Raw genomic sequence first — 22,282 nt, 5'->3', positions numbered from 1 at the left:
TCGGTGTTTTTTTCTTAAAACTAGCATGGCCGATATTACTAAAATATGAACATAAGGATAAAACTGCTTTTGGTCTATTATCTTGAAAACAGGTTCGAAGAGATAAAATCTGACGGGGCAAAAATGTTTATATTGTTGAGATTACCATCAGCCCATTTTCGTCAAAACTGTTCTATGATTCTGATAGGAGCAATTGCCCTCAAATGAAGAATTTTACTTTTATTATTTCTATTTTAACTGGTTTACTCATTAAAAACGGTCCTATTCAAGCTGAAATATGAAAAATATCAAATATGCTAAAAAATGTCACTTTTCCGATGTTTTTTTTTGTCAAAAATGAAAGTGGCCGCATCCGTGTTCATCCTAAACCTTAAAATATGTTATGTATTATTATCAAATACAACCTACATTTCAATATTTAGAATGAACACAAATTCAGCCACTTTCATTTAAGACGGAAACCGTCTAAGATTTAACTGAAAGGCTAAAATTGTGAAGATTTCAGTAATTTAGCAAGACTTAATGATGCTAGTACCCGATATTTGTGCATTGTATTGTCAAAAACAGCCCATATTTATGTAGCAGAAGCTTTCTACTTTCCAATAAAGAACTAAAAATTTACATTCTAACAAGTTTGTAAAACTGCTATATTTTTGGGGCCAAAAAGGGATGTTACTGGACCTATTCCTTTAGAAAGTACTATTTTTTTTTATTTTCTAGCACTGTGTAGATATCATTTCTTACAAGAAGTCACTGCTTTGCCAATGAGATGATTTATAGCATATATTTCTTAAATTTTCTGTTGATTTAGAAATGAAGTAGCTTCAACACGAAACTGAAGTCGACTTAACTCCCTCAAGCTTTTTGTTTCTGATCATTTTGGGTGGTTCTTTTTTTCAATTTTGTATACGTTCTTCAATTTGATTTTTTTAGTTTCGACCATTCCGATTTACGGTTAATCGAGAAAGTAATTTGGACGCGCATAATTTATAAAGTATTATTTTTCCTTAACATAAATCATTCCGTTTTCCCTTTTCAATAGTTGCCTGTTGTTTTGTCCCATGGTCATTTATAGCTTACATTTCAGTATAAGTTCTGTTTATTATCAAAAGTCGTGCATTGACTCGTAGTTCGTTGTATCATATGTCCTTTGGTCTATAGTGAATAGTTGTCCCATTGCCAGTTTTACCACAATCAATCCACATCTTATTATTTTCAATATTATCATGCCAAATACGTTACTTATGTTCTTGGTGACACCTTTGATTCACACATTTGTATTCTTTGTCCCTGTAGCTATCAAACTAAATCACAATATCCATTCATCAAAAATATAAACATTTAGAAATAACTATAACTTTAACATACCCAAAGGTCCAATTACCTATATCTCATACTTTCAATGCTCATTTGAAAGGTGGGGAAAAGACGACCAAAAAAAGCGTTTTCTACCATAAAAGTTTTTTCTAGCTATTCATTCTAAAATGCAAAACATTCAGCATTTAATAATTACATTATCAAGTGTAATATGTTTCTTTAGTTTTGATCTGCCTGGGCATTCCAAAAGTTAATTTTATTTCCGTTGAAAACATGTATCTGTAAAGGGTCTCCGTATCATACCCTTTACTACGTTTAACATGCTCTAAGACAAATTGATCAAATGTCAATTTTGCCTGAGGGATTTTTTGAGGTAGAATAACATATTCAAACGCCGACAAAAATTTTCCAATTATCATCCACATTACACTACAACAAACATATATACACAAAGTAAGTGAATATGGCTTTTTTATTTTATAAAAGTAAATCGTCCAAGGTTCGATTAGTGAACATTCTCTTCATGTAAAACTGTTTCATTCAACATTTAAAACTTGGTTCTGAGATTTAGTTTTCTTGATGCATTGAGGGTGCCGTAAGAATTAAAGCCACTGCAATAGTACACAACAGGTAAATGACTAAGAAGAGTCTATCAAACGCCATCGAGAAGACATTCCACCATTTCTCAACCTCATGTTGTTCATAACTACCATTAACAAATTCATTTATTCTTTTTATGTTGCTCAATATGCTCTCAAGATAGCCCAGTACTTGTTTATCTTGATACAAGCTATAATCTTCTGTCTTTTGTACGTCTGAGCTGACCGAGTTATGTCGTTCCTGATACAGTTGGTCCTTGGCATAATCTTTGGCATCCTAGAATTATAGGATATTGATTCACTGTAGGTATTTAAACACAACCTATTTAAGAACAGACGTATTAATTCGTACCTGAATACTCTCATTATTATGACTATTAAACGCTTGTATTATTCATTGTACAACATAAATCTATTTTGGTGTTGTAGATATTATTATACATCGGTAATTACAAATTTTTAATGACATCTATTGGTTATTTTGTTTGTTTATTGTTTTCAAAGTTTTGAACTTTGGGCGTACGTAAGAAATAACGAATACAATACATGGTGCATCGAATTTGATTATAGACACTTTTACTTACTGTTCTACTATTAACTATTGAACTGTCTTTAGAAGATTTAGAAAAAGATTCACAATACAAACATTATCAAATACATCAAAATCGTCAGCATTTTACAGCTTGTAAGATAAATATTCCAACTAACAATACTTCAACAAGACCATACACTTATTTTTTTACCCACAAAATAAAAAAAATTAAATTGAGTGTGATGATACATAAGGAAATTGAAGGACAGAAACATCTTGACAAACAGAAGAGAAGAGTAACAGTATACAAAACACTATACGGAAACGACAAGAAAAGTCCGCAGTACACTACACAGAAAGTAATGGAAAGAAAACCAACAAGTAACAAAAAGAAATAAAGAAAGGATATGGAAAGACAATCAACATTCCAGAAAATACTACACAGAATGATAGGAGCAAAGTAAAATAGCAAAAACTACCAAACTCCATGTAAAATTTCAAACGGAAAGCCCCTAAAAATCAAAAAAGCTGAAACTCATCAAACGAATGGACAGCAACTGTCATATTCCTGAATTGGTACAAAAGACATTCAACAGTCCACAAAACACCACACAGAAAGTAAGGAAACTAAAAGCTATGAACAAGACAATACCAAGAAAGGATAGGCAAAGACAACAATAGTCTGAATAACACTAAACAGAAAGATGGGAAAAGACACGCAAAAGTTAACAAAACACTACACAGATAAGTTAAGATTAAATAACAGACATTATACAAAGGTAGATTACCACAAACCCCAAATTCTAGTAATCTGGAAAGCAAATAAACTCATCATAAATACCAGGACTAAATTTTGTATATACGCCAGACGAGCGTTTCTTCTACAAAAGACTCATCAGTGACGCTCGAATCCAAAAAAAGTTAAAAAGGCCAAACAAAGTACGAAGTTGAAGAGCATTGAGCAGTTCGTGCTTCACTTGTGTCATTTGTTTTGATTTTACTTTCATATACATGTTGATGTATGTGCATTACTTTGCATAGGCAGAGCATACAATTTATAATCAATTAAACCTACAACCCCTTAAGTCTAATCGTATTTTTTTAAATATTGACCTCCTGATATAGGTTAGTCCAGAACAGTTTTTCGGATGCATTAAATTTATAAAGTTTAGTTTAATTTTTTGAAAAACACAAACTTGATAAATAACCAGAATCGTACTTGGTTTGCCATTCGTAACACGAAACTTTAGTTCCCTTGTAATCAACGTCTACCATTTTGTTGACAGCTTATTCCATTTAGTGAGTTGATGTTAACACATCAATCATCATGGAGATATTGGCCTTATACTATAGACATCGAGTTACATTGACCATTTTGTACATCAAAATTAGACTTATTACTAGGTTTGTACTAACATAAGCAACATGACAAATGTGGAGCAGGATCTGCTTACAATTATCAACTGAGCACCTGAGATCACCCTTAGTTTTTGGAAGGATTCGTGTTGCTCAGTCTTTAGATTTCGATGTTGTGCTTTGTGTACTTTTGTTTGTCTGTTTGTCTTTTTTCCCTTTTTTTTCAATCATAGTTTTATCAGTTTATTTTCAACTTATGAGTAAATTAGTTAGAATGTCTCTACGGTATCTTTCGCCTCTTTGTTTATATCTATTGATAAGACCTGTATGTTTATAATTGTTATTCTTAGTTTCTTCCGTTACCTATTCTAACACCTGACTTGGAAATCTTTTAAACTTAATCTTTACTATGAGTATTGTTGTGTGTTTGTTTATATTACATTGGCGAGAGATATAAAAAGTGTGTGTGTGTGGGGCGGGGGGGGGGGGTGTTGGACTAGTATACATTTTTATTAAGGGCAAAATTTAAGTCCAACTCAGGCTGTGTCATTTTCTTGTTGCGTTGAAGACCCATTGTGATTGGCTGGTGATGCTTTCTGTTATTTAGTCGGAATTATGTCTCTGAGACATTTCCTGTTGTCATTCTCAATTTTATGATACTTATCTTTAACAAGTACGAAAGAGCACCTATGTTTCTATCATACAAGCATCTGTAAACAAAACAACATAGTCAGGTATCAACTTACGATTGAATTCGTTGAATGCAGGGAATACTTCTTGAGGTCAATGAAAGTCAGCCTTGTCAATGGTATAAGAAAATATCTTCTGATACGCTCACTTAGATGGACACCATATTTGCCTTTAAAATGTACTCTCAGTACAACTACCGTCAATAAACAGGAAATGGCAACAATCAGCATTGAAAATGTAAAATACAGACCTAAAAATGAAACATTGAGTAAAGTTGTAATGTACCATTACCCTTGTTTAATTTTGTTCATTTGTACAGTGCAAACACATTATTCATACGAATTAATACGTGATCTGGAAAATATTCTATTATAAATGTCGACCAGCAAAAAGTTAATATCTACATATCGACAAACAACGTATTCAGGATTAAATGAATAACTTTGCTGCTGTTGTATGTGTGAAAATGATCTTTTGGTATTAATAATTTGTATTAGATGCATTATGTGTTGCAATTAAGGAAAGGTTTAGAGTACATGTTAAATATTGACAAAGAAGCAAGTATTTCCCAAGTGTAAATAACCACATAGTCGTTAAGTCTCCCATCGTAATCTGGATATCAAATACAAACATCGTTAAACGGAGCATCCAAACACAGATTTTTCAGTACGGACTACACAGTTTTCATTCGTCTGTTTTATGCCCCATTTATAAGCATTATGTTTTCTGGTCTGTGCTTCCGTCCGTCCGTTCGTTCGTTCGTTCATTCGTCCGTTTGTTCGTCCGTCCGTCTGTCCCGCTTCAGGTTAAGGTTTTTGGTCGAGGTAGTTTTTTATGAAGTCAAGTTGAAACTTAGTAAACATATTCCCTATGATATGATCTTTTTAATTTAATGCCAAATTATGAGATTTTATCCAATTCTAACGGTCCACTGAACATAGAAAATGATAAGGCGTATTGGACATTCGTGTACTTGGGACACATTCTTGTTTTATTTTGGGTTAGATAAGTTACATGAGTTACATGACTTACGGTTTACACAAATTTGCCAATAAAAAATACATCAAGAAATAAAAGACAATTTTATGTGTTTCCCATGGTGTTTGTAACGTAATTACGACAACTGCGTTGGATATGTACTGATTGATATTTTAGTCTCCGAGAACATGTGTTATAAAACAATTGTAATTTGCTTTTAACTAGCTGTTAGTAACTCCAGAGCTTTTGTGTATTTTGTTTTGTGTAACAGGTTTTTTGTGTGTGCCTCGTACGAATATTTTGAAATAGGTTAATTGCAAATAGTAAAATCACAAAAATACTGATCTCCGTGGAGAATTCAAAATAGGACAGTCCATAATCAAATGGCAAAATCAAAAGCTGAAACGCATCAAATTAATGGATAACAACAGTCATATTCCTGACTTGGTACAGACATTTTGTGATGTAGAAAATGGTGCATTGACCGTTTATTTAGCAAGTTAAACCTCTCACTTGTATGACAGTCACAACGAATTCAATTATATTGACAACGATGCGTGATCAAAACAAGCACACATAATATGTACAAATGTCAAAAATACAGCAGTCAACATTGTGTTACAATCCCGATCACTAAAACAACAAGTAAATATGTAACAAAGAGGCAATGCAACTTTTTGTTACAGTTTGTTCTTATGTTGTGTCATTACAGTTATACCATTGTCTCGGGTTAGGAAAAGTTTATGCGCACACAAACACGTCTAGCCTACCACTTTCTTAATGTACCCATCCGAAGTCAAAAACCTGTAGTTCAGTATGTGTATCATACTTGTTACAAATAAGGTCGTTAGTTTTGAGCGACACGAACTTTTTGAAAAAATCTGTCAACTCAATTGATATTAGAGAGTTAAATTTGGCAATAAATGATAGACAAGTGGAACCCTACTCATGTTATAATGCGGTGATGATATCACTTAATAGTAGAATGCATTAGAAATATAAGCTAAATTGTAGGACAACTACAAAAAGCGTCATTCATACATGGGTTGTCTGTCACCTAGTAGATATTGAAAGACCCTCTAAAATTAATCTTGGCTTATTCATTAAAGGGACTATGTATATTATAAACCATGTTTTGCTAGAGTAATGATTTATGAATCCTTTTTTTTTTTATTTTGAAATTTTGATAGTCAAGGCTAAGCTGTTGGGTTGTAATTGTGCTTATTAAGTTGGTGCCATACACATGAATTTCCTTAATAATCCGATGTTAAGAAATAAAAAGATTTGTTTTTAAATTAAAGGTTAGCATTTAAGGTAACTTGTTACCTACTTGAAAGGAATAATTTCATGAGTCAAAAATATTGGATGCTTCTAATGTTTAGTTTTTCCAAAAAGCCACGCAATTGGTAATTATAAACACTTTAGCTTGCAGTCAATACAGAGCTCTTCAGTAGCTTTTCAGGCACACCACTATGGCGTTCTTTCTATACAGGTAAATAATAGCAACGAAACTGTCTAAACATGAACTGAATCAGATCAAAATAACCGTTTCATATCAAAATTGGTTCACTAGTGAAAACACATGATCAAAACTATCAACCTTAACTATTGATTATAAAGCATTACGTAAGCTGATTTCTACAAATGACTTAAGCTGAACAGATACTTGATATGCCTATTTGAGAAAAAAAAAGGGCAATTAAAAAAAAAAATGATAACAAAATAGTTGGTACTGCTGTTTTACTTACTTATGAAGGGAAATGAATCTCCAGATGCTGGGATCATATCTAGTATAACTAACTGGAAGACAGCAAGAGACAATAGCACAGTCACTTGTAAACTGATTTTCTCCCCGGAATCTGGTGGCAGTAAAAAACCTAATACTGCTACAAAAGTAATCAACAAGCAAGGAAAAACCACATTGACTATATAAAATAAGGGTTTCCGCTTTAGTTTCAAATGGAACTTCACAGTCGGAAAAGGTACCCCATCGTAAAGTGGCTCGACGCGAGTGATGAACGCATCTAGAAGACTCCATTCACTATTTTCTATGTACGATTGTAGTTCTATTTTGTCAGTGGAATGGGTAACGTTTATATCCCAACCATTATATGCCCATGAACCAAGTGTTAACGAACAAACTTGAAAATCAAAAGGAAAATATCGGATATCTAAAGCACAAACACTGGTGATGAGAGATGGAAAATTGTATTTAAGTTCTCCTTCCTGGTTCAAGTTGGCTCTATAATCTTTTAGGCCGGATAAAACTGGATCAGCGCTAAAATGTAGAAAGATATACATGAACATTAGAATATAATGTTAAAGGACATTTCCGCTCTGTTTGTATTTACAAAAATGGTGTAGGGGAAGGGGGGCTTTCAAAATTTTAAATCCTGTGCGTTCACTGTAAAAAATTAAGGTTTTTACAGAAACGTTATATGGAAATAATTGCATATTATTACATCTCTACTCTTCGTACGGAGCAAAATCTCTACAAAATAAAAGGACTGTTTGCTTGTTAAGAAAGTTGGTAAGATATAATAAGTCGCGAAATAAATTGTCAGGGCTACTGAACATGTGTGATTATTGATAAATTTATGTCTTTTGGGGAGTTTGAACCAGATTTTGACAGAGGATTTCGTTGGATAAAAAAGATTTACCTTTTAACCTAGTTTTTTGAAACACTGACCACGAAATAAGATTTTTTTTAACATTCCCTCAAATTAATCTGTTCCATACGTCATGTAACGCACGTATGGTTAGTAGCAGCGTATGATCTGTCTAGCCAAGTTAAACTTTGCCACAAACATTTTAATAATTGAAAGACTTATCAATGTCCTGTAAATGTATAAGTAAGTTTAAATGAAGGTCAGTTTTGTAATTACTATAGATTGACCACTTTTTACAGGATGTTATACACAAAATTATCTGTCGTTTTTCGACAATTTTTTTTATCGATAAATATGCGATAACATTTGTTTAAGTAGAAGATATTGATGCTTAATAATTTTGCAATGATAAACAAGACTGTTTCGACTCTTAAACGGTGTCCTACGTTGACTTTAAAAATTGATTCGTCACTGCCAAATACACAAGCAAACATATATCACATGTACAAGAGAATCAGATTTGAAATAGAGAAAATAAAATTATAGAGATCTGGAAATTATTCAACAATTTCTCTATTCCAAATATAGACAGAGAAATGAAGGGGTTAGAAATAAAAACTAAACATCAATACATTATAATTTAATAGATATCTGTGACAGTCTTTCATTTGGGTGTACTTCCACTCTTTTACTTCTCTGTGGAATTGAAACCGCTGGTCATGTTTCTCATCATATTTCTTGGTGCATCAGTTATAACGTATGTACATTTAGTTATTTTACATAACTATTTCTAATAAATTTTTCAAAATTTAGATTTGCATTGAAATGAAATTATTTGACACCTCTACATTTTACATATTCATCACTTCAATTATCAGCAGACCATTTCCCATTTGGATTCCAATAAGATTAGCAACGCATTTCTTCTAGAACAATTATAAATAAAAAGCAAAGCCTCCGATCTTTTTGAATGCAACAATAATAAGTATTTCGATAATAGGTATATTGCGATATTATATTAAATGTGGGAAATACCAAAAGTGAGATCAAACGACTTTTACGAAACTTAATTAGTGTAAACATTTTGCTGATAAACTAGTAGTTTCTGTTTCGATGTCGCGTGTATTAGTTTGTTCAGATCGGTAATAGACCAACAATGTTTGAAGAATCAAAATGATTTGTTGTAGATGCAAGAAATGTAATTTACCTGTAAAATTATATACAAAATACTGTATACCACTATGAAATTTAGGGAATGGATATACAAAATTATGTAAAAAAATTCCTTCTCGATTTTATCACATTTCTTCATTGACATTTTTGCGAATTCCAACACGCGAAAGCGGTATTTTAACAAGGAAATTTTAATAGAAGGAAAACAGGAATAATTAGTATACGTGTAGTCGCAATCTTCTTGTTATGTGATGGGTAAAATGACGAGAAAGCACTAGGTCATTGGCCCTGCCTGTCGATACTTGTGTTACTTATACTTGCGCCATCTAATGGTTACTATACAGTGTAATCTATAGTACCGTATTTAAAATTATGAAAGTGTGCGTTTCACAAATGATATCGGATATGTTCCTTACATCGTAACTGCAATCCCCTTTCCTTTCATGAAAGTGACCTACCGAAGTAGACCATTTATCGGATTTGTTATCACATAAGCAACACGACGGGTGCTGCATGTGGAGCAGGATCTGCTTACCCTTCCGCAGCACCTAAGATCACCCCTAGTTTTTTGGTGGGGTTCGTGTTGTTTATTCTTTAGTTTTCTATGTTGTGTCGTGTGTGCTGTTGTTTGTTTGTCTTTTTCATTTTTAGCCATGGCGTTGTCAGTTTGTTTTAGATTTATGAGTCTGACTGTCCTTTTGGTATCTTTCGTCGCTCTTTGATTAAAAAAAATCAGATACATTAAAACATTCTAAGTAAATATTCTAATTATGTGTCCAAATTTTGCCGTGGAAATCGGAAGCATTTTTTTTTTAGTCAAATAGTCATATTTAAAAAAAAAAAAACAACATCTGGGTCAATAAAGGAACGGATTTATAACGATGCATATTTGCTCTATTGGGGAGTTTGAACCAGATTTTGACAGAGGATTTCGTTGGATAAAAAGCTTTGTTTTTTAACCTAGTTTTTAGAAACACTGACCGCGAAATTAGATTTTTTTTACAGTCCCTCTTTACTCAAATTAATCTGGTCCATACGTCATGTCACGCACGTATGGTTAGTAGCATCGTATGACGTCATGTCAGGCACGTATGGTTAGTAGCAGCGTATGATCTGTCTAGCCAGGTTAAACTTTGCCACAAACATTTTAATAATTGAAAGACTAATCAATGTCCTGTAAATGTATAAGTAAGTTTAAATTAAGGTCAGTTTTGTATTTAAAAGTTAAATGGATTAACACCATGGCTTTATCATGCATTAGCCTTATCTTTACAATCCGTTTATCTGAAGTCAATGGTAATTACTATAGACTGACCCATAAATTCAGATAAAATTGCAATTTTTTGTTAAATATCTGATTTTCTCTCCGTTTCCAAAGTTCAGCACTTTTTGCCGGATGTTATACACAAAATTATCTGTCGTTTTTCGACAATTTTTTTTTTATCAATAAATATGCGATAATATTTGTTTAAGGTGGTATGGGAGTCTAAAATAAAAATGATAGAATTTGTTCATACTTTGCCAAAACGTAGTATCTATTGATGTATGTTTAAAAATATAATAAAAATGATAGGTCACCGTGCATTTTCTCAAACTACAGATGGTGACAAAATGACACATTTTGTATGGATTATACAGGAAAAAACACCATTTTGTGATTAGAAACTAAACTAAATGATAGAATTGCAAAATAAATTAGGAAAAGACGGCTTGCAAACAATACTTTGAGAAAATCAAAAGAAAAGATAGGGTCACTGTACGTTTTTTCCGGCTAAAATACAAAATAGGAAAATTCCATGAAGAATTCTTCAGAAAATGCACTGTTTTACAGTTATCTCCCCTTTAAATGCAAATTTGAAAACAGTTAAAAAACAACCAAAAATAATTAACCCTTGTAAAAATAGTAATATTTATAAGTTATATTCTTATAAATTGGTTCTTTTAAATGAAAATTCCCATTAAATATCTGCACTCCTGCATCAAATTTTGCTAACTTTTTAGAAAATCTGGACCTTAGCTTCCCTGTTTTTTACAATCCAAGATGGCGGAAGACACCCATACAACCTTAAGTAGAAGATATTGATGCTTAATAATTTTGCAATGATAAAAAAGACTACTTCGACTCTTAAACGGTGTCCTACGTTGACTTCAAAAATTGATTCGTCACTGCCAAATACATAAGCAAACATATATCACATGTACAAGAGAATCAGATTTTGAAATAGATCAAATAAAATTATAGAGATCTGGAAATTATTCAACAATTTGTCTATTCCAAATACAGACAGAGAAATGAAGGGGTCAGAAATAAAAAATAACATCAATACATTATAGTTTAATAGATATCTGTGACAGTCTTTCATTTTGGTGTACGTCCATTCTTTTACTTCTCTGTGGAATTGAAAGTACTAGTCATGTTTCTCATCATATGTCTTGGTAAATCATTTATAACGTATGTACATTTGGTTATATTACATAACTTATTCTGATAGATTTTTCAAAATTGGGATTTGCATTGAAATGAAATTATTTGACACCTCTACAAATTACATATTCATCACTTCAATTTTTAGCAGACCATTTCCCATTTGGATTCCAATAAGATTAGCAACGCATTTCTTCTAGAATAATTATAAATAAAAAGCAAAGCCTCCGATCTTTTTGAATGCAACAATAATAAGTATTTCGATAATAGGTATATTGCGATATTATATTAAATGTGGGAAATACCAAAAGTGAGATCAAACGACTTTTACGAAACTTCATTAGTGTAAACATTTTGCTGATAAACTAGTAGGTTCTGTTTCGATGTCGGTGTATTAGTTTGTTCAGATCGGTAATAGACCAATAATGTTTTGAAGAATCAAAATGATTTGTTGTAATGCAAGAAATTTATTCTACCTTTAAAATTATATACAAGATATTGCATACCACTATGGAATTTGGGGAATGGATATACAAAATTATATATAAAAATTCCTTCTCGATTTTATCACATTTCTTCATTGAAATTTTTGCGAATTCCAACACGCGAAAGCGGCATTTTAACAAGGAAATTTTAATGGAAGGAAAACAGGAATAATTAGTATACGTGTAGTCGCAATCTTCTTGTTATGTGATGGGTAAAATGACGAGAAAGCACTAGGTCATTGGCCCTGCCTGTCGATACTTGTGTTACTTATACTTGCGCCATCTAATGGTTACTATACAGTGTAATCTATAGTACCGTATTTAAACTTATGAAAGTGTGCGCATATATAAGCTGGTAAACGTCATTTTGATCACAAAAATCAGATACATTTTTAAACCATTCTAAGTGAAAATATTTAAAAAAAAAAAAAAAAAAAACCATCTTGGTCAATTAAGGAACGGATTTATTACGATGCATAAATTTTATATCAAAGCTATTACTTTTATAATCTTTAATGTAGGATCCATCTCTATAGACATAAATGAACTGTTTTATATTTTGTAGTATAATTAATTTCCGCAATGAACAGACTTCCTAAAATAACAAACTTGTGAAAAATGTAAGGTTTTATCTGAGCAAAAACATATTTGACACTCAATCAGGAAATAAAACAAGGGTAAAATGTTCAACCTCAGTAACATTATCTGGTTTAATGACATAAGTTAACGTGACTGATATCATTTTAATTAATGTCCTTTTTTATATATTCACGCTGAGTTTTTTGTTCGAATCTATACTCAGCGGAGATAATGTAATTTTGAAAATGTTATACGACATTTTTTCAAAAAACATTATAACAACAAATATTTCCCTAGGTATATATTGTAATTCTAAAATCTACGCCAGTTATCAGTAATATTACTTAATGTAATGATAAATTTGATAAGATTTTTTTATTCACTGAATACAATTGCACAAAAAGTCTAAATTTTTACTCCCACAGAAATAAGGAAGTAGTAAACTTTTATGATTTTCATTTCAAATAAAAGAAACTTAATTTACAAAACAAATTTTAGTGTCCCTGGTGTAATTAATAGTTCAGTATAAGATTGTATTTTCAATCACATAGGCATGTTTCATCCTACTCATTTTTTTGCACGAATAAATACACTAATTAAACAAGTTTGCAGAGTTAACAGACTTAACTTCATAACACCAGTCTTTCCTATCAGGATGTATAATAAAGGAAACAGACGAGACCTAAAAAAAAATGATAAGCTATTTGCGCCACAGACAGACAGACAGACAGACCGACAAACAAATGAGGTTCGATCAACGCTTTTACACCCCAAATAATATAAAAGTAGCATTCAATTCTTAAATAAAAGAGAGTTTTTACTAATGAACGAAATGTATGATTTATGATTTGTATGTGTGTATGCCTCAGCAGTACAAAAACTCTACATTGCTTGTACATGTATACATAATAAAAGGGTATCATAAATGAGAGGTAAATGTATACTTACTTGTCGAACAAGGTAATGTCAGGCATCCATACATTATTATACTGTACCACGAATCCAGACAGACAGACAAAATTAAGAGTATACTTACTTATCATACAAGGTAATGTCGGGCACCCATACAGTATTATACGGTACTACGAATCCAGTTATATTCCCGAAGTTTGGAGCATACCAGTCTAGTCTACAATCTGACCATTTCTGTACACAAAATAAAACAATTAATGTGTTTAGTTTTTTTGTGTTTTATTTTGTCTGAAACACAATAAGTATAATATTACACAATGTGGTCAAATATATATTCAAAATTTAATTGGTATGTTTGCATGTATTTAATTCATTTGTTTTTGAAAGAAGTGTATATTAATTTTAGGAGATATGGATGTTACTTCTGAATCATATGATACCAGCTAATTTCATTTATTTCAATATATGAGGTGATTCTAGTATTCATAGTTATTTGGACACTCTGTTTTTACATATTCGTTGTGGTTTTTGCCCGCTTCTATCATTACAATATCTAAGTACATACCATTCGTATCCAAACGTTCAGTTTGATAATTTGTTGAGGTTCATCCTAAAAGAAATATAAATGGTGTATTTAATACTCATACACTATTTTTGTCAATATTTGATGATCAATTCTAACTGTTGACTTTGCTACCAATACTATAGTCCTGTTTTTCTGTTGCAAATATTGAAACAATATATTGTCATTTACTCGGTCTTGATAACTGGCTTTTTATTAATTTTTACATCCCAGTGGTACAACTAAAGACACATGTAACAAAACATTGTAGAACATTAATCACACCCTCATCTTGTGGTCTAGATTGTATAGAAATCCGACATATTGAAATACATGTAAAATGAAAAATTAGGGGAGGGGGGAATAAAAGTATGTCTACAAGCAATGATGAATAACGAATAACTGATGTAAAAAAACAAAACTGGTTCTTTTATGTCGGTTTGATAACAATACATGTACTAGTTAGGCAGTATACAGATGTGAAAACGTGAACACTGGATGGAGATTTGTCTCATTGGCACTAATAGCACATCTTCTTATATTTATAGAGAGTGAAAAAAACCAAGATGATATGACCTTCATGTACTGGGTGCATTCAATTTGATAGATCGTGCAGGATGTATAAATACGCAGTAACGTCTGTATTAGGGAGAGGGACTAAATCCGATTTATAATGTAACACAATCTCCACTTATAATAACCTTTACACTAAATCTTCCAATAAGTCCGTAGGTGATCTACTGCTAGGGAAATGTACTGCCCACCTAAGGATACAGAAGAATGCAGTACCCAGGTGCTATTTTTTATTTGTAAAAAGAATGAGTCTGAATTTAGTCGGTAATTGCAAATAGACTGATCTTTGCATAAGGGTTCTTCTTCTAAAAAGAAATAGATGGTTAAAACGTCCGTAACGATTATACTTTAAGAATTAACTCCTTTAGTCTAGGAAAACATGTTTATTTATGAGTTATACTTGGCTTTGAACTTTTTTCTTTATGAACCTGCCACAAATCAGGAGCCCGAAGTTCAGTTATTGTCTTTGGTACGTGTCTGTCGTCTTGTTTTGGTAAATTGTTTTGTTATATATACTAGAATGTTAATTTTCTCGTTTGAATTGTTCACATTTTTCATGTCAGGACCATTTATAGCCCAATATACAGTGTGGTGCTGGTTTTCTCATTATTGAAGGCCGAACTTGGAATGTTGTCTCGCTGGCAATCATATCACATTTGTTTTTTTCCATATTGCATGTTTACTTTTTGAGCTGTTGCATTGGTGTTCACCTTGCTTGTCCATTAATACGATCTGTATAAATAGTTCATCATAACTGTAATGTTTGATTAATTACTCGTTTAACGTTGAATATTATACCGACCATACAAGGATAATTTTTCGAACAGATTGACTTTATAGATGTGATATTATACCTTCAAAGGTTTTAATGTGAAAGAAAATAGCAATTATTTATGTATTTTCCTTGACGGTTTTAAATAATTAATGCATAAAACAAAGCAATATTTGCCTGTGTGTTTGTCGGTTGATAATATTACAACAATTTCATGAATATTTCATTCGTTATTTAGGGAATTAAGTCGAAACAAGTCATCAATCTGGAATTAAAATTAATCAAATGGGTCTATGTCATGGTTATTGGATTATTTTCCTAAATCCTTTTAATATACCATTTAATTGGTACCTGATTGTAATCTTGTAGCCGCAATTTATTGATTCCCATTCATTTGAGATGTGCAGGTGGTAAAAGTCTACTATGTGGATTTTGTTTCCAAATAATAAAATTGAGAAGGAAATGAGAAATATGTCAACGAGACAACAAACCTACCAAAAGGCAGAAAACGACACAAGGCCACCAATGGGTCTTTAATACAGCGAGAAATTTCAGCACCCAGAGGATGGTCCCAACACATGTTTTTAGTTACTAAATGTCTTTTGAAGCTAGTCTGTATGAGCTTTGGTTATAAGTGTAATATTTAAAAAGTTTAGAAGACTTTCCACAGTCCCTACCTCCCTTTACTCAACACGTTTAACATGAAAGTTTAAGTTATATCGGGTTACGTTGTGTTTTCTATTGTGATCATTTCATTTGTATGTAAGGTTAAAAAACTTTGCCTCTATGAACTTTTTAACCCCCTGTGGGTACATCAAACATGTTCATATTGATGATGATGATGATAATGGATGGCTGCTTAACATCTAGCGGCAAATTAAATGCATATTCAGGACGAAACATGTTAATGTAAAATTAACCCTTTTTATATTAGACGTGTTGCTGAGCCTGGTTTTTACGTCCCAGTTTGCACCAGTCCGCAGGAAGACATGTCACCCTACCCATAGACTGTTCGGCTCGGAGTCAATGTAACATAATGCTCCTAGAACTTATGCTGCGTGATAAAGGGAGAATATAAAAACCTCAATTTCAAAGTCTTAAGTTTGAAACAGTCGGGGTTCGAACTATCGCCCTATATCAAAAATTGGCAAAGTAGGGGTACATATTCCATTTCGTTTCTGTCTAATATAGACACCGACTTAATATGAGCACTACTACAAAGAGTATCTTCTAATTTGTAAAATTATCTGAAAATAATATAAAGTTAAACATCTCATTTCCCCACCTGAAATAGCACTTCTTAAAACAGTTCAAACAGGCACATGTTGACTAGGATTGTTTCATCCATGGAAACACCCATTCATTAAGGCGGGTTAAGTACAATATGACGCAAGGCAATAGATTTTCCATAACTGTCACTTCGACTCTATGCATGCTGATGTTTGATTTGCTTTGTTTAAGTGCATTACTCTTTGCACATCCGTAAGAGAAAATAAATTAATTGTCATGAAGTTGTTGTGAATGGCATAATTTCTGTTTGTTTTCCGTATTAATCATTTCATACCAAACCCCTGATTTGAATTAATATGACCGATGAATTATTCAGAACTTTATTATATTGCTATTTGTGTCACTTACAATGTCTATGATTTGTCTGAGGGACATATACAGATCAACAGTTGTTGTGTCATTTGCTTGGCACTGTGGGCGAACAGCTTCTTTGTAACCAATAAACAACGAGTCTGCTAAGTCATCAATCATGTGGCCTTTTAAACCTGTGAAATATACATAAGTTACGGTCATATTTGATTGATACTGTATCCCTATGCAAAACTCAAACTGTTAGTAATTGTGGCTTTATGATCGGCAGCCATTAAGAAAGCTACATTTACTCTATGTAACAAACAGTCTTTTGATATCGTTAAACATCTAATAATGGAGTGTCATGTTCTATTAACAGAAAGAAATGTCATGTTCTATAAAATTGTGGATGAACTTCCCATTCAAAAGTCCATGGATATTTTCAATTTAGACGATGATGACCTTCTTGAAGTACTATTAGGAGCTGTTAATAATACTGAATACGATCTCGGTCCTATAGATTGGTCTACAATGATGTATTACATAGCAAAACATGTTTACCCCATGTTTAAAAAATTCAGACATGTATTATTTGAAAACAGGTTTAATATGTTGTAATGTTATATCACTGTCTCAGGTTAGGGGGAGGGTTGGGATCCCGCTAACATGTTTAACCCCGCCACATTATTTATGTATGTGCCTGTCCCAAGTCAGGATCCTGTAATTCAGTGGTTGTCGTTTGTGTATGTGTTACATATTTGTTTTTCGTTCATTTTGTTTTACACAAATAAGGCCGTTAGTTTTCTCGTTTGAATTGTTTTATATTGTCTTATCGGGGCCTTTTATAGATGACTATGCGGTATGGGCTTTGCTCATTGTTGAATTCCGTACGGTGACCTATAGTTGTTAATGTCTGTGTCATTTTGGTCTTTTGTTGATAGTTTTCTCATTGACAATCATACCACATCTTCTTTTTTATATTAATTTTGAATTTTGAATAGACATTGATTGAAAAACATTGTGTTTCTGTTGTGTATAGTACAATCTGTGTATTGTGTGTCTATTTAAATGGGTTGTGATTTTTTTTTTTGTGTTTTTTGTGGGATTTTATTCATTGTTTTTTGTTGTTTTTTTTTTCATTGGGTATTTATCTCAAAATGTATGATAATTTGTTTATTGTGTAAATAATTACTTGTTTTCTTTTTGTATGCATCATCTTCATATACATGGAGGAAATAAAGATTCATTCATTTATTCATAAGTTACGTTCATTCTTGATTGATACTGTTAAGTATAGACACCTCTTATGAATAAACAGATTTTGAAAACTTTGATGTAAGAATGCAAACAGAAAGATGTAAATTTAACGAAAAAAATAATAAAAAAGGGAAAAAGGGGGGGGGGGGGGGAGGGGGCTACATATCATTTTACTTAAAAGTAGAAATATTATTTTATAGAAAGTCGTAAGATTGTGGAAAGTTGGGTCGTATTTGGTTGCACAAAAGAAACAAATAACAATGGATGGTTAAAGAAAACGTTTAAAATTACAAAAGTTGTTTTTGGACTTCAGTGGCATAATTTATTTCGGAAAAAGAAGCTTATTATATATAGGATAATTACTTGTTAATAAGATTTACGTATGGGAATTATATCAATTAAACCAAGTACTGAATATTAACTCTTTTTTCAATATATAAGATTAATGCATTATTAATCATGATACAAATATACGGCTGTTTATTGATAGTCCGGTGTTTTCCCATGGCAACGAGACTGGTGCGATAACATCGTTCGTAGTGACATTTTATTGTAAAATCATCCCACACGATAATAATTGTCTCTACAGTGAAGCTCGAGACCAAAAACCAAATGATAGCAAGTACAAACCTTTAGCAGATGATAAACCAAAAAAGATTGAGTAAAGCCAAACCCGAAAAAAAATGAAAGTTTTACAGAACTGAAATGTTCTAGAATCCAATTTGCAACTGCATTCCGGAAAAATGAACACATTTTGTAATTGTTTAATATTAAAACAAACCAAAGTTGTTTTCTTGACATGTGGTGATAAGGGTGACCTTGTGCGTCGCCAAATACACTGGCAAAATTTGCTCACGTGATTTTCACATGAATTTCACATAAAATTGACGTCAGTGAAAAATTTCACGTGAGATTCACCTCAAACGAGCTAATACATGAAACTCACGTGAATATTTTCATGTGAATTGCACGTGAATTGAGATTCACTTGAATTTGACATGAAATTTTTCACATGAATTTCACGTGAACTTTACAAAAATAATTGTATTTTTCACGATTTTGATTTAATTTGAAAAAAAAAAAGTAATGTAGATTTCATGTGAAATTCACGTGAGTTTCATATGAGATTCACAGACAGATCACTTGTGCATCTTAAGGAATTTTAAGACTTGAGAAACAAAAGTAATGCTTAGCAGTAAACACGACTAGACTGACAAAACAATATCCGAAGGTAAAGAATACGCACAAGTTTTATATGGGGTCTCTTGATACATTTTTCCTGTTAAAAAACCCCTAAGTCTAGCTACTAACGGAATGACGACTAATATGAATAAGGAAAGTATTTAGTATTCGTGGTCATATGTACTCACACAGCAGAATACAAGACAAGGAAGTGACATCTGTTGTCGTTAAGGTAAACTAAAATTTTAGAAAGAAAAAAAACGCTGTCGATAGGTTTTATGAGGTAGCATCACACAAATTGATGAAATCGGCGTTAGTTTTAGTCTGCATATATGTAAAGTGAGAAAAGGTGTTTAAAAAGGGACAGTATACGTCTTACGTTGCAAATTCGGAATTTGTCATTATTCACGCAAATTTACTAAATTATCATATTTATTTAAAACGATATTTCTTTAGATTTTCAATTCATCAAAATGGAAATGTTCACAGTTTAAAGAAAATTCTTGACGCGGGTATCTTATGGATTCAGTTGCTTCATAGCATAATAATTTTCTTTATTTCGAAACAAATTGACGCGAGCAGTAATATGTTCTCTGCCTTATGGCCCTAACACATATTTCCGTTATACTCGTGCATTTTCAAACCATTTGTGATTCATTAACATGGCTGTGCTCCTTACAAAAAATAATCAAACAGAGTTATGAGGAAGCACAACTGTTTGAGACTTTTCTGTATAACAGTCCATATTTTCATATTCATAAGTTCATTATTCTAATGGTGTGATTTTTCTCAACTTTTTTTGTAGGACGAACTTTTTGATTCAATTTCATGGAAAATTAGGCGAAAGACACCCGATTTCTATTTAATTAAATGGGTACCGTAGATCAATATCTTTTTTTTTCTTCGGAAAAGTACATCTAAAAGAGATTGAAATTCTATGGTTTTAACCATATTTTGGGGGAATATGTGACATTTTCAGGCCCCTTCTTTCAATGTTTTATATGTTATAAGTGCAGAATGTTGCCATAGATAAACAATAAACGTAATATATTTCACCACTTGAACAGTTTTATAAATTAAATCTATGGAAGATCATGATTATATACATATACACATGTAAGACACAAACATTCGGCTTAATATATAAGAAAGCCAAGAATAGGAGATGATTAAACTTTTTGTGGTTAAATTCAACTTTTATTTCCTAACTATGGAGTTCTACCTAGTAATCTGTAATTTTACCGACTGTGTCCAATTTCGATTGAAATAGTTTGACGCGTGATGCATGCATAGTAGGAGAATATGGAAACCTACCTTTATAATTATCGCAAGACCTCATTCATTGCAAAAATGATCTTTGAACCTCATAAACTTAGACGTCATTGCAGTGGCATATTTCATGCATAATAAAGTAAAAAAATCATGAAGACAGAGTTTAAAATGAGACATCGCCGATTCTTTTTGATCAAGGGTTAACTTTTCTTATTTTATATTCCGAGTTAATATCAGTTATTTTAAGCGCAGTAATATAAACTATAAAGCCGTAAATATATAAGATGTAGTGTTTGCCCTGTTGCAAGACAAATAAGAATTATATGAATATTCATGATACGTATCTTACATACTGAACTATATATAACTAATTGTAAGAATAAAATAATTGTTTTCCTTACCTTGACATTGTAGGAGCAGGAAAACCAACATCAGGAACACCTTATACGTAACCATCATGATCAAACGACAGCGGAATAAGACTTTGGTGAATCAATCATTTTATTTACATTTCAATCTATATCAAAGCGTCATGGAATCCTAAATAGCTAATGGCCTGAAAGTGAATAGATTTGATCTGTGAGCAACTGAATACTATCTTTATTTAGATTTTATAAAGGTTTGTTCATGTAAATACATTGCACCGGTATTATATAATTAATTATCAATTATTTTACATTCATAATAATCATTCAAATCAAAAGGCAATGATACACTGTGCAAACGGATACCTTATTCATAGTATTTGTAATTTATATTATTGACTTTTGTATATCTTCACAATCTGTTTTAAATACAGATACTATTTCTAAGCTTTACTGACATGACGCATATGCCTTGGATACAGGATCTTTATTGTAATCAGATAATTTTATTATTTAGGTCGCACAAGAAATTGTTGCATTGTTGAAAGGAAAAATATGTGTTTCCTGAGATTTTCAGAATTTCTGATCAGCAATTGAACACGACATTTGTTTGATTTAATTACTTATCTACGCGATCGAATATGTTTTGTGGGGTTCTTGTTGCTGAATGTTAGTTTCCTGCTGGTTCATTAGTTTTCTAGTTTATTTTATCTATTATACCGTTGTTTGCTCCTTGGTCTTTTTTCTCTTTTATCCATGGCTTTATCAGTTATTTTCAAGTAAAGTGTTTAAATGTCCCTTTAGTATCTCTAGTCGTCTTTTGCACAGTCTTAATTAATAATCTAAAGCATGATAAGGAAAAATATTTAAGCCAATGAAATTATAAAATTTTCCATTCTTCCAAAATTCTATTTTTTTTTAAATGAATAGAATGTATGTAGTAAGTGTATTGCAGACATGTCATTTGTACTGTTACTGAGACGGTATGCTTTTTTTTTTTCATTGTTTAAAATTGCCATAATTCATGAATTGCTTTACTATAGAAAAACAAAAAAATTGTCCG

At 31.9% G+C, this 22,282-nt stretch overlaps 1 protein-coding gene across 1 annotated transcript; it reads right to left on the bottom strand.

Annotated features, from left to right (window-relative positions):
- Positions 1–1,770: 1,770 nt before the first annotated feature.
- Positions 1,771–21,480, bottom strand: LOC143073253 (neuronal acetylcholine receptor subunit beta-3-like). Its single transcript, XM_076248662.1, has 7 exons — positions 21,256–21,480; positions 17,201–17,337; positions 14,221–14,265; positions 13,780–13,889; positions 7,221–7,750; positions 4,551–4,744; positions 1,771–2,193 (listed from the first exon to the last, which is right to left on the bottom strand). The coding sequence occupies exons 1-7, from the start codon at positions 21,311–21,313 to the stop codon at positions 1,885–1,887; spliced, it is 1,383 nt and encodes a 460-aa protein (XP_076104777.1). The 5' UTR covers positions 21,314–21,480; the 3' UTR covers positions 1,771–1,884.
- Positions 21,481–22,282: the final 802 nt, after the last annotated feature.

Source organism: Mytilus galloprovincialis, chromosome 4 (genome assembly GCF_965363235.1).
Source record: "Mytilus galloprovincialis chromosome 4, xbMytGall1.hap1.1, whole genome shotgun sequence".
NCBI classification, from domain to species: domain Eukaryota; kingdom Metazoa; phylum Mollusca; class Bivalvia; order Mytilida; family Mytilidae; genus Mytilus; species Mytilus galloprovincialis.
Note: the sequence above shows the minus strand (reverse complement) of the source record. Positions and strands in the feature narration are given on the sequence as shown.

Excerpts from the sequence above, each read along its gene's own strand:
- LOC143073253 (XM_076248662.1), bottom strand. The coding sequence starts at position 21,313 with ATGATGGTTACGTATAAGGTGTTCCTGATGTTGGTTTTCCTGCTCCTA. Across the intron at positions 17,338-21,255 it reads CCTGCTCCTACAATGTCAAG|GTTTAAAAGGCCACATGATT; the intron begins GTAAGGAAAACA and ends TATATTTCACAG. Across the intron at positions 13,890-14,220 it reads TGAACGTTTGGATACGAATG|AAATGGTCAGATTGTAGACT; the intron begins GTATGTACTTAG and ends TTTTGTGTACAG.